The following is a 13,767-nucleotide window of genomic DNA, read 5'->3' on the forward strand; positions in this document are numbered from 1 at the left end:
TAAGGATTAAGGTTAGAGCAGAACCCTTCCCAAGTTCACAGTGCAAGGCCGGGGCCCGGTCCCCGAGGTTGTATGGATACTAATGGTCCTGCGACAGACACCGGAGGAATAGAAGTTGTCACCACTTTATTCCCACACAAGACTTGGGGGCACAGCAGCAACGAGGGTGAGCTGGGACTTAGTAGTAAGGAGTCCCCAAAGCAGGCTACAGCTGTCTGCTGTACAAGTAGAGTACTTCACTACAGGTGCAAAAGGGAGACGTTCAGAAAAGGCACATATGTTGGCGGAGTGTTGGAAGGGAGCACTTCATCTTGCCTGGAGGTTGGCTGAGCCCCTTACCCGTAGGACACGGCACGGATGCGGGCACCTGTATGCTCAACAGACTGAATAAAGCTTTGGAACTACATGCCCTGGTGTCCTCCGCTAATTCCTGCGCCAGCCCGCTCAGCACTGCTACATCTTTGTGCCAAACACTGCACCATCCACGTCTCCCCTCACCGTCACTTCACCTACTCTGCCCTGGGACTACAGCCCTACCTGTGGAGGGCCACACCATCTTTGCTGCACTACACCATCTGTCCCAGAGGATCTGCTTGCAGTGTCAGCTTAACATCTCCCTTGCCGAGCACCACAGGTGGCGTCACGAATTATTCACTCATAAAAACTTTATTCCATCACTTAATCCCTTTTACATGGGCACCCAGGGCCACGGAGCGGGTCACCGCTGCTGTGACATTCCCCTCTGAGAGACCGGCCGGGTACAGAGTACCCCACAGCCCTGGGAGGGCGACCCACTTCCATTGGCTGCAACTTTTACCTAAGTAACTTTTAAACCTAAAACTTTTGAGAAAAAGCAAACAGTACATGAATCTAATAACATAGGAGCAAGGTCCAACGCCCCCAATAAAAAGTAAGCAATGGGATACCATCACTGAACACAGTGTCCGGTATTATAGATCTCTGGGTGCTCGCCAGGAGAGCTCCAATTAAGCCTGTAGTTAAGGGATCCAGGTGAAAGTAGACATACTAGGATTCCTTTGCAGGAGATCCTTTATGGGACTGCAGCCACTCAGTAGCTTCCACTGGATCCGTGAAAATATGGAGGAACCCCGGTGGACAATCCGAAGACGAGCCGGATAAATCATCGAATATACAATGTTCCTTTCCCTGAGCCGCTTCTTGATGTCGATGAATTGTGCACGTTGCTTCTGGAGTTCCATGGAGAAATCCGGGAAGATTGAAATCACGGCATTGTTGAACTTGATAGGACTCTTTTGTCCTGCAAGGCGTAAAATGGTGTCTATCTATACAGTTGAGGATACGTGCCAGGAAGGGTCTAGGTGGGGCTCCCGGAGGCAGAGGCTTTGTGGGAACTCTGTGGGCTCTCTCAACAACAAACATCGAGGAGAATTCATCTCCCAGAGAGGCCTTAAGCCAGCCCTCCAGGAATTGCTCAGGGTGCTGACCTTCAGAACGCTCAGGCAGGCCAATGACACGGATGTTATTCCGACGCATTCTGTTCTCTAGGTCGTCTGCCTTTTGCCTCCAGGCGTTCATAAATCCCGTTACCTTGGTTAACTTAGCCTCCATAGGCGTGATGGTGTCTTCCACCCGGGACACTCTTGCCTCCACCTCCGTAATACGCCCCCCCATGGCCTGCATATCCTGACGGAGTCTCCCCACCTCAGTGTAGACATCCTCTATTTTCTCCGTCAGAGATGTCCTGGTGAGGGAGATAGCCTACATCAACTGTTCAGATGCTTGCTTAAGAGTCCTTTCTTCCTGTTCAACCTCCTCTCCGCCCCCTGAGGGATGATTTTTACGCTGAGGTTGTCAGGGGGTATTCCTTAGAGAACGTACAGTTTCAGAAGGGTCGGATCTGACAAATGCCTTTAATTTTTCTGCTGCCGACGATCCTTTAGATCGGTTCATGGTTAAGGGCAGTAAAGTGCACCATTGTAACTAGCAATGTGGAGTCCAGGATTCCTCCCACTGCAGTTATAGACACAGCAGGGACCAGGTTAATTAGTTATGGCCCTGGAGCAGTATCCGTGTACACGGAGACACCGTATCACTGAGGCTTCTTATGGCGGGGGGGGAGGGGGATACTGCATCACTGAGGCTTCTTATTGCGGGGGGGGGAGGGGGATACTGCATCACTGAGGCTTCTTATTGCGGGGGGAGGGGGAGAGAAATCCACCCTCAGATACAAGCTCTCCCATAGTAATGTCACCAACAGGCAGCAAGTCAGTTTAAGGCCGGTTTCACATTAGCGCTTTTTCAGCGCACGCACGGCCGGGGGTAGCTCCGCCCCCGAGCCGGCTCTCTGCCCGGCGTGCCCGCCCCTTGCTTGTAGCGCCGCCTACTAGCGGACAGCGGCGCCTGCGATCGGCGCACCCTATCTTTAGCATAGGGTGCGCAGATCGTGCGCAGGCCGTGCGCTAGTTGCGCTTTGACCTGCGCTGCGCACTTTTGACGGTGCGCCGTGCGCGCCAAAATCCGAAAAGTTTGATTTTGGCGCGCACGGCGCACCGTCAAAAGTGCGCAGCGCAGGTCAAAGCGCAACTAGCGCACGGCCTGCGCACGATCTGCGCACCCTATGCTAAAGATAGGGTGCGCCGATCGCAGGCGCCGCTGTCCGCTAGTAGGCGGCGCTACAAGCAAGGGGCGGGCACGCCGGGCAGAGAGCCGGCTCGGGGGCGGAGCTACCCCCGGCCGTGCGTGCGCTGAAAAAGCGCTAATGTGAAACCGGCCTAAGAAAGAAGGACTAATGCAGGGCCCATCTTTCAGGGCACTCACCGCACATCCCTCAAATCCTTCCGGATATAGGTCACTGTCCTGCAAAGCAACAGCGCTGGAAGCTGGACGCTGCGTTCCCTCTAATAGAACGCGCGTCCAAGATGGCTGCCGCCTCGTGTGGGGCCCGCCGTCCAACCCAGCTTTTTAGACTTCCTGCTCACCGGAGTCGTCCTGCATCCTCCCGCAGAGCTCCCGGGGGGTCCCGGTAACCAGGGACACCGAGCGCTGTTAGTTTTACAGTGTTAGACAGGTGGTAGTTATCGGATATATTCAGGATGGGCAGGAGCTCTCACAACGAGCGTCTTTCCTCCTCCTCTACATAGCCACGCCCCCCGGGTCTCTCCCTTTTGAATAGTCCCCGATGTTCCCATTCATAAATCCGGTTTCTGGTTATCAGTAATTTCTGTTCATTAAGCCCCTAATACTACTTTATTATGCACCCTCCCTCTAGAGGAGGTTGAAGGGCTGTCTTTCTCTGGGGGTGGGGATGAGTTGGAATGATTTGCTTGTGCTCCCCCTCTATTATCAATAAATGCTTTTGGAATATGATTTCTAGGCGTGATGAATTGCATATCCACCTTTATACACCACGATACCTTAAAAGCAGTGTGGAGATGTGCTGTCCTCAATTTCGACACATCTACATAAGCCACACCCCCTAGATGAACCTGATCCTATGATGTGCGCGGTTCACATGTCTATATGTTGCTCCATTCGGCACATTACCAATACACGGGGAGCCAGAAATATTGTTCCCAGTCCTATGACAATGCGCCGAAAGTGACGCACACGGGTCACCAGAGCGCACCAAGTTAGAGCACACCAGAAATGACATTTGTCAGCGACCACGGCAGATTATTTAATACCCGCGCTCGGTCGCCATGACACAGAACCAGACTTTCTTTCCCCACAAGTAAACGATTAATTGTTTTTACTTCAGCCACAAAAGCTGACATATCAGACCCCTATTTTCTGGTCTTTATCTCCCCTGAAGTTTACTGCGGTAGAGCAGCTCCCTCAGCTGACACAGAGGGAGGCACAGAAACAGTCTCCAAGTCCTTTCACGGGTTTATTTTAGACATGTGGCATAAACCACAATGAGGACAAAACAGGAAAATAAAACAAAATGGTATAACACAGTCCATTTATGTGCGGAAAGTCCAACCACTCAGAAGAAATCAGCATACAAAGGTTCAGCTTTCCTTCACAGGACACAACGCACTGGCGCTCCACTCTTCAGGCCTACCGAGCCCTGACTGCCTCTGGAAACCGGAGATAAAGTGGACAACTTCCCACCCACTTTATGGTCGTACCAACACAATGTGCACTGCCCCCCGAAGAAGCCACAGCGAAACGCGCGTCAGGGCACTCGCGCTTTGGTCACGCATCCATCATGTGTAAGCACTGACTAGGAAATTAGGGACATGTTAACCCTGCATTGATTGACCGCACTGTTCTCTAATGAGCATATATGGGTGATTATACTTATTCAGCCCAAACAGTGCAACCATTGCCTTTTTGGCTTATTACTTTTTTGTACTGCCCTACTTTTGTGCGTTGTGTCCATGTAAGCATGTTATGTAACATATCATTACTATTTATAATGTGATGCACTATGCACTTTTGTCAATAACCTTTGTATGTTCATTATGAGTGGATGATTGGTCCATCATGACGGTGCTAACCATTGCTTATATGGTTATGAAGCTGTCCGCCTGTTCTTGTATTGTCTACAATTTTTTACTAAATTGTTGTTTGCACTTATGTAACTTTGAATAAAGAGATTTATTTTTTTAATATATTGGTCTCTATTTATACATAGTGGAGTATCACGGATTTTTTGGACTCAAAGACTCTCTAGTAGTCCTTCTATGATGTAACACTTAATACCTTGCTGATCTATCCTAACCATTGATTGGTAGTCCAATACACTTTACGGTCTAAAAATTCAGCTCAATGGATTTAAAAACAGTTAAACTTTTTCTACATCCGTGATGCAATAGAACAATGCTACACAACTTTAGCGCACTCACCTTGCTGTAAAGCACATCCAGCCAGTAATCTGCCACCTTGGCGACAGAAGCATAGACCTCCTCCAATGTGCTCCCCTTCAAGAAAGCCTCAAACACAGAGGACTGAAATATCTTGATCAGCTGCAATTCCCCTCTTCTCTTTACTTCAAATCCTTTAAGCTCAGCAAGGGAGCCATCTTCATTAAATACGGCATACCTATGGCGGTGGAAAATTATAAGACTAACACATACAAGACAAGCGCCCCGAAGGATGCTAGTGTGCATGACAATATTACCCAATTTATAGCCCTGCAGTGATCTTTCCACCAGATGTTTTTTGATTTATGGAATAATTTATTCTAGAAAATCAACTGCTTTGCCAATTAACTTAAGTAATTTCTGTATCAATCATTTTGTTTAAATCCACCCTAAAGGATCAAGAACTTTGGTTTGTAAACCCGTACCCTCCGAGTACAACTTTAAACAGCAAAAATGAGAGAGGTTAACACTCAAAACCAACCTTTTTTTCAGCTTTTTTCCCTCTTCTTTAGATGCTGGAAGGATCATGGCAAGATATGGCCCATCCACTTCAAAGAAGATACTATTTTCAGAGCGGGTTTCATATGTTAGTGTTGTTGGATCAACAAGTTCCTGGTACTGATGGTTTGTGAAGCCTTCCTAAAAAACAAGAAAACATTTATCTGGATAATTTCTTATGTATTATATTTTTCAGACTATAGAATGCACATTCTAAAAGATACAATCCAAGTTTAAAACCACAAAAAAAATTGGAAAAAAAAAACCACTGAAAATCCTAACAGACATTTCTCTGGTGGAGAGGTCAATATCACAAACTTTAATGCACTATATTAGAATAGAGAGGTTATATACTGTATATATTGCTTGTGTTTCTCTGCAGCATGTGTATGTGCACATGTGCAGTATATACACACACCCACAGCTTGCCACATCCAAATACACACACACGTAAAACGTCCTCTTTAGAATTGCATACTATGCAAGATTGTTCTGAAGTCTTCTTGTGTGTGTCTGCATTATTAGTTTAGTAATAATTTTAGAAGAGATGAGGCTGAGGGTGTATTTTTCCATTGAACCTTAAACAATAACATTTCTTTAATGTGATACAATCATTGTTCCACAAAGGACCCCATTTAATTTTGTTTTTTTTTGTTTGTTTGTTTTTTACAGCCCCCGAAGGCATACACATACCGTATGTGTATAAGTCGAGATTTTCAGCACTTATACATCTTTCTTTATTTTTTTTTTATATAGCGCTAACATATTCCGCAGCGCTTTACAGTTTGCACACATTTTCATCATTGTCCCCGATGGGGCTCACAATCTAAATTCCCTAAATTCCTAAATTCCCACAGTCTTTGAAGTGTGGGAGGAAACCGGAGTACCCGGAGGAAACCCACGCAAACACGGGGAGAACATACAAACTCCTTGCAGATGTTGGCCTTGGTGGGATTCGAACCCAGGACCCCAGCGCTGCAAGGCTGCAGCGCTAACCACTGAGCCACCGTGCTGCCCAATATGTGACGAACAGCCCACCGCTGTTCGCCCAACACGGGGGACGACTAACGGGGGTCCCGCTGTCACCAAAACGTGACGGACAGCGGACCCTGCGTCACCACTATGTCACAATCCCACCACTGACACGGGTGTATCAGCGGACAGAGGAACGAGACACACTGCCGGCACACGGCTATCACAGGCGCAGTGGGAGCTTATCTTAGTTATCCCACCACTGGCACCATGTGACAAAAATATCCAGCAAGCTAATCTCGCTCTACAATTTGCCGCAGGGGGGTATTTTGGGTGCCCCACCACTGCTATCAATCTTCTAAGTACTGCGGGGATTTCTGTACATCCCACTTTCTCAGTTCCCCTTTGGAACACGCAGCTCTCCGGCGCCCCCCTTACACTCAGGTCAGTCAGGGAACTGCACCTAGAATAATTAGTCGCCAGACGGGCTGCCTGTTGTGAACCGGCAATTAGGCTTCTGCAGTAAGGGAATTATCAATGCTGTGGCCGCAGCTCATCATTCAGCAATATAAGACCCTCTGGACTGCCAGCAAGCCGCAATAACCGTACACAACGTGCTGCCACCAGCTCCTGGTTTCTCCGCCTAAGTTATAGACTCAAGGGAGGGGTTCGAAGCCAACCCGACAAATTAGTAGCGATTATCTAACCAAGGCATATAGTTATTACATGAGCTATTGTCCAGAAAGACAGCGGGGGAGGGGGAGCAGAGGCAGGAGCCGGCGGCTGTGACATCATACTCGCCCTTCTTACGTGGATGCTGCACGTCCCTGCATCTCTATTGTCTCGGCAGGTCTTCCTGTGCTCAGCGGTCATGTGGTACCGCTCATTAAGGTAATGAATATGCACGCATCTCCACTCCCATAGGCGTGGAGTGCATATTCATTACCTTAATGAATGGCACCACGAGACCGCTGAGCACAGGAAGAGCTGCTGCGTCAGGACAACGGAGATGCAGGGACGTGCAGCGAGGAGGGCCAGTATGACGGGGAGGACGCCGAGCCATGCACGCAAGGAGGACGCCGAGCCATGCACGCAAGGGGGAGGACGCCGAGCCATGCACGCAAGGGGGAGGACGCCGAGCCATGCACGCAAGGGGGAGGACGCCGAGCCATGCACGCAAGGGGAAGGACGCCGAGCCATGCACGCAAGGGGGAGGACGCCGAGCCATGCACGCAAGGGGGAGGACGCCGAGCCATGCACGCAAGGGGGAGGACGCCGAGCCATGCACGCAAGGGGGAGGACGCCGAGCCATGCACGCAAGGGGGAGGACGCCGAGCCATGCACGCAAGGGGGAGGACGCCGAGCCATGCACGCAAGGGGGAGGACGCCGAGCCATGCACGCAAGGGGGAGGACGCCGAGCCATGCACGCAAGGGGGAGGACGCCGAGCCATGCACGCAAGGGGGAGGACACCGAGCCATGCACGCAAGGGGGAGGACGCCGAGCCATGCATACAACTAGGAGATCAGGGGAGCCACAAATAGCAGGACAGGGATGAGGGGATAGTGCATACTCGGCTTATAGTCAAGTCAATAAGCCTACCCAGTTTTCCACAGCAAAATTAGGTGCCTCGGCTTATACTCGGGTCAGGTTATACTCGGGTATGTACGGCAGAGTTGTGAAAACATTCAAGACATCATTGTTTTACAATAAGTTTAATCTCTTACCTTCACCAAGATATTGAGCATGGCACCTGGGTAGGATATGGTCACTTTTGGCTTTTTTGCATTTTTGGATTTGATTACAAAGTTCTCAGGGAAACTATTTGGGAGAACACACCATATGCCATCTGTGTCTAATTCCAGGGGTCTCCTACCAAAATAAAGAAGTTATTCCATGCTTCTATAAAAGTAACAAATATATGCAGCATATTGAAAGGCAGTATATCAGAAAAAGATACCTAATATATTATCTGAATGAGGCTTGCAGAAATACTTTGTTTATTCTGAGGTATTAAAAAAAAAGTATACATCAGCAAGAAATGCATCAGATCATGTTATCAATATTATCAGATATTAATACAGGATATCATTTCAAACATATCATATTTTGAATAGCATATTTTTGCTGTAGCATATTACAATATTTTAATGTATAATTATATATCAAAGGTGAATCACACCATTTGTCCCAAATTCTATTAAATTTTTGGGGACATAGTCTATTCCTATATACTATATTCTCATACTGTATTATATTAATGGAAGGTGCCCATCCCGCCATCCATCTCAATACTATTGCTTTCCTGGAAACGAACAGAGTCTCACAAATAAGAATTCTATCATAATGAGCCCAAATTTCCTCATTCAATATTCCCAACACACGCAGTTCCGGCACACAATCAATCGGTGCCCCAATTATTCTTGATCATGTAATAACCCCTTCACTCCAATATCTCCTCATCACTGCATAGTTCTAGATAAGATGCCCAAAATCCGCCCCCAATTCCCCACATCTATTACATCCATCAGAGGATAATCTACCAAATCTATATAGTTTGGATAGGGTTAGGTACAAATGATGCCAATATATAATTGTATTAATTTATTATTTTCAGCTGGTTATACCACTGTGCGGGCTTCAAAAGCATCACTCCATTGTTCTTCAGTTAATGACGGTATCAATTGTCGCCATTTGCCTTCCACAGAAAGCTGAGTGAATGCAATTTTTGGATTAAGGAGAAAATTATGTAGTGTGGAATTTACACCCGTAGGGCCTTGGGTAATGAGTACACCTGTTAGTGGGTATCTTGATGTCCACATTCTAAGATGTGGGAACTTGTGCGTAATAGCAGGTCTCATATGCAGATATCTATCAAAAAAATCCCTTTGTGAAACATCATATTTTGTATGTATTTGGTCAAACTGATAACAGTACGTCATTTTCAAATACCTTGACAAGTATTGTTATTCTATATTGCTTCCAAAACATAGGATCTTGTAATATCTTAACCAAGTAGGTGAGACTCAAAATTCATTTACTTCCCTTCCAGACCTGTTTTGCAAGTTTATGCACCGATAGCGATCTGTGGTGGTTTATAAGATCCCTCCAATATTGCTTATATTGAAATCCCATTCAAAAATTGCAAAATATGTGTCTCCACATTAGACGGCTTTTCATCCCTGAACCAACTTTTTAAATAACACAATTGGCCAGCTAGATAATATCAAAATAAAACCAGGTACTGCATGCCCGCCCTGGCTCTTAGGTCTCTGTAGGGCTCCAATACTAATTTTGGGCCTTTATGAACCCCATATGAAGGACGCCATCATACCATGCATTCTCTTCAAGAATACCTTGGGGATCATAACTGAGGAGTGTGCCAATATACAAAGATACCTTAGGAGAATAATCATTTTAAGAAGATTAATGCTTCCTGTTACAGAAAGAGTAAGTTGGGACAAATTCTCAAACTTTTTTTAATCATCTCAATGAGCGGGTGGTGTACATTACCTTTCAAATTAATAATTGATAAACATATTTAAGTTTGCTGACTACTTGTAATCCATATGCTGAGAGAGCAGGTATATCAGTGAGTGGCATAACTGAGGATTTGTCTCAGTTTATGTTCAGACATGATAGGTCTCCAAATTGATTAATTCAAGTGATTGCTCTCAGAAGGGATTGATCCACTCTTGACAAAAAAAAAAAAAGAATTAAGTTGTTGGCATATAATCCAGCTTTATCCAATCTGGATTTTTGCTGCGATTCCCTCTACCATATGGTCTTGCTTGATTTTAAGAGAACTAGGCTCTATTGCTAGGACAAAGAACATCGGGGACAAGGGAACTACATTGCTCATCTGGTTTGTCTGGCTTAGGGCTCACCACAATAGTGGCATCACAAAGCAGACTGAGGATGGGAGTTCCCAGAGAGGGCTTCGGAAAAAGTTTGTAGTAGTGCAGGGCTCATTTAGTCAATATCTCTATTGTAGAGCGCTACCAGCATGCCACCTGGTCCCTGGTCTTAGTGCCTTCCCATTAGAGAGTGACATTATGGCAACATGTATTTCATTCAGACTAATGTCTTTAACCAAAAGGCATTGACACTCATCAGAAAGTCTAGGAAACTCAATATGATTTAAGTATTCATCCATTTCCTCTGATGTAAGATTCAGTTGGGAACTATAAAGATCCCTGAAATATTCCTCAAATCTTTGTGCTACCTGCTCCAACTTAAGCAAAGAGATACCCTCTTGATTTAATACTTCGTACTGAAGGAGAATTTTGGTTCTGTTGGACTATATATGGCAAAAAATACTAGATAGCTTGTCTGGAAAGTCTTCATGGTCCATGATAAAAACCTTTAACTGATCAGGTATTCTGTCATGAGAGACTGCCAAAATGGATGAATGCATGGAACTTGCTATCTGTAGATATATTTCCACTGGGGCATGATATGATATTAGTCTTGGAAGGTATTCAATTCTACTCAAGCCAGCAAATACTCCATCATTTCCAAAAACATGATCTATTCTGTAAACACTGAACAGATTGTGTGCAACAGGAGAATTCCCTCCTAAATGGGTGCTGCTGCCTCAATAAGTCAATCCAGCCCAACCTCAAAAATAAATGTATGTAGAGTAGTAGTACAGTTATTAATGGGTCTATTGTTTGAGGGACTCATCCTATCCAATTGTACATTAAGTATCCTATTAAAATCCCCCATACATAGCATTTTGGCATCGGGGAATTGGGATACAAAAATTACTGCCTGCTTGAGGATATCCAATTTTGCTGGCGGGGGACCATAAACATTGAGGAGTATATATGGTATCAGGTCTATAAATACATATACAAAGAGGATTCTATCCTCTGGATCTTTTTTTAACTGTTTGAACTGCCCATCTCAGAGATTTGTGGCAACTCCTCTAGAATAAGAGGTATGTGTGACATGCTTTTGCCATTGCAGCTATGGTTTATTTGTTCTAGTTATCGCATCTACTGTTAGAGGAGTTTCTTGTAGGCAGAGGATTTGCGATTGGGACCTGCATATCAGACTAAATACCATGTTCCTTTTCCTGGCACTCCCCAATGCACTGATGTTACAGAAAAGAAATTTAAGTGTAGCCATATAGATTCCTTGCAGCTTTATGATGTAGGTTTTCAATTTCCCTTTGGAGTATATATATATTGATCTATCTCAAACCCCCACTTGAATACAGAATACGGGTGTAGTATTTAAAGCCCATTAATAATACAGTCAGGAAAAAAAAAAAGAGGGATTTTGGGTTCTTACCGTAAAATCTTTCTTGGAGCCTTCATTGGGGGACACAGATTACCATGGGTGTATGCTGCTGCTGCTAGGAGGCTGACACTATGCAAAACAAGAAAATTAGCTCCTCCCCGGCAGTATACACCCACCGACAGGCACTAAGCACCTCAGTTGGTGAAAAAGCAGCAGGAGAAGCAACCAAAAAACCATGAACATATGTACCAACCCAACAAGGGACTCGAAGACCCAACACGGTACAACTTAAACAGGGAGAGTGCTGTGTCCCCCAATGAAGGCTCCAAGAAAGATTTTACGGTAAGAACCCAAAATCCCTCTTTCTTTATCGCCTTATTGGGGGACACAGATTACCATGGGACGTTCCAAAGCAGTCCCGAGGGTGGGAACAGCAATAAAGGAACGACAGAAGGAAGGGCTTAGGTCGGCCCGTGCGCGACCGCCGCCTGCAGAACCTTCCTACCAAGAGCTGTATCAGACGAGGCCTGGGTATGAACCCTGTAGAACCTCGCAAAGGTGTGCAAAGACGACCAGTTCGCGGCCCTGCAAAGTTGTAAGGACGAAGCCTGGTGTCGCACAGCCCAAAAAGCCCCTACAGCCCGGGTGGAGTGGGCTTTCATTCCCGGAGGGGGCCGTTTCTCCAGAAGTCGGTAGGCTTCCAGGATGGTAGACCGAATCCAGCGAGCAATTGTGGATTTGGAGGCCGGAAGACCTTTCCGGCGACCCTCAGAAATGACAAGCAGGGAATCAGATTGGCGAAAAGAAGCAGTCCTGGTAAGGTAAATACGCAAGGCTCTCACTACATCCAGTTTGTGGAGCGACTTTTCCAGAGGATGAGCAGGCGCAGGACAAAACAATGGAAGGACGATATCTTCGTTAATGTGAAAGGGAGATACCACTTTTGGAAGGAAGGAAGGAACTGGCCTGAGAATAACCTTATCTTGGTGGAGGATAAGGTACGGAGAACGACAGGATAAGGCCGCCAGCTCAGAAACTCTCCTGATGGAGGTAATGGCGAATAGAAAAGCCACCTTCCATGAAAGAAAAGACAGAGGGATGTCCTGGATTGGTTCGAACGGCGCCTTCTGGAGAGCGCCAAGAACAAGATTGAGATCCCATGGATCTATCGGAGAATGATGAGGAGGAGCCACATGGGCGACTCCTTGGAGAAAAGTCTTCACTTGCGGTAAGGAAGCTAGATCCTTCTGGAAGAGGATTGCTAGGGCAGACACCTGGCCTTTGAGAGTACTGAGGGATAGGCCCGCATCCAAACCAGACTGGAGGAAACCAAGAATGGATGGAATGGAGAATGACAGTGGAAAAACATCGTTATCATCGCACCAATGGAAAAAAGCCTTCCAGTACCTATGGTAAATGCGGGAGGAAGCTGGCTTCCGAGCCTTGATCATGGTCTGAATGACCCGGCTGGAAAACCCTGATTCCCTCAGAATTGCGGCCTCAACGACCATGCCATTAAACTCAGAGACTGAGAATTCTGGTGGTAAATGGGGCCTTGTGAGAGAAGATCTGGACGGTCTGGAAGCCTCCAGGGGACGTCCGCGAGCATGTTCACCAACTCCGCGTACCAAGGGCGTCTCGGCCAGTCTGGAGCCACTAGGATGACTGGGATGCCCTCTGACTTTACCTTTTTGACCACTCTTGGGATGAGGGCAAGGGGACGAAACAGGTAAGGCAGTTGGAACTGGGACCACGGAATTACTAGGGCGTCGCAACCGACGGCTAGAGGATCCCTGGACCTGGCTACAAAGTGAGGAACTTTGCTGTTCATCCGAGATGCCATGTGATCGACGTCCGGGGTGCCCCAACGCTGGCATATCTGACTGAAGACTGTGGGATGAAGGGACCATTCGCCTGACGCTAGACCCTGGCGACTCAAGAAGTCGGCTGCCCAATTTTCTACCCCTGGAATGTGAACAGCGGAGATCGCCGGAACGTGACGCTCTGCCCAGCGCAGTATACTTGCCACTTCTGACATCACCTGCCTGCTGTGAGTACCGCCCTGGTGGTTTATGTACGCCACGGCCGTGGCGTTGCCTGACTGAATGCAGACTAGTTTGCCTACGAGGAGATGCTGCCAACGAAGGAGAGCAAGGAAGATTGCCCTGATCTCCAGAAGGTTGATGGGCAGAAGAGTCTCC

General features: G+C 46.8%; 1 protein-coding gene across 1 annotated transcript in view; it reads right to left on the reverse strand.

Moving 5' to 3' along the window:
* Positions 1 to 13,767, reverse strand: part of POLE (DNA polymerase epsilon, catalytic subunit) — a 195,266-nt gene that overhangs the window by 87,025 nt on the left and 94,474 nt on the right. Inside the window, exons 23-25 of the mRNA XM_073554802.1 lie at positions 8,047 to 8,191; positions 5,332 to 5,489; positions 4,833 to 5,028 (exon numbers count right to left, since the gene is read on the reverse strand). Coding sequence (XP_073410903.1) covers positions 4,833 to 5,028; positions 5,332 to 5,489; positions 8,047 to 8,191 — 499 coding nt within the window. The remainder of the gene's footprint in view (positions 1 to 4,832; positions 5,029 to 5,331; positions 5,490 to 8,046; positions 8,192 to 13,767) is intronic.

Source organism: Dendrobates tinctorius, unplaced genomic scaffold (genome assembly GCF_039654945.1).
Source record: "Dendrobates tinctorius isolate UK_male_01 unplaced genomic scaffold, ASM3965494v1 ptg000213l, whole genome shotgun sequence".
Classification (NCBI taxonomy): domain Eukaryota; kingdom Metazoa; phylum Chordata; class Amphibia; order Anura; family Dendrobatidae; genus Dendrobates; species Dendrobates tinctorius.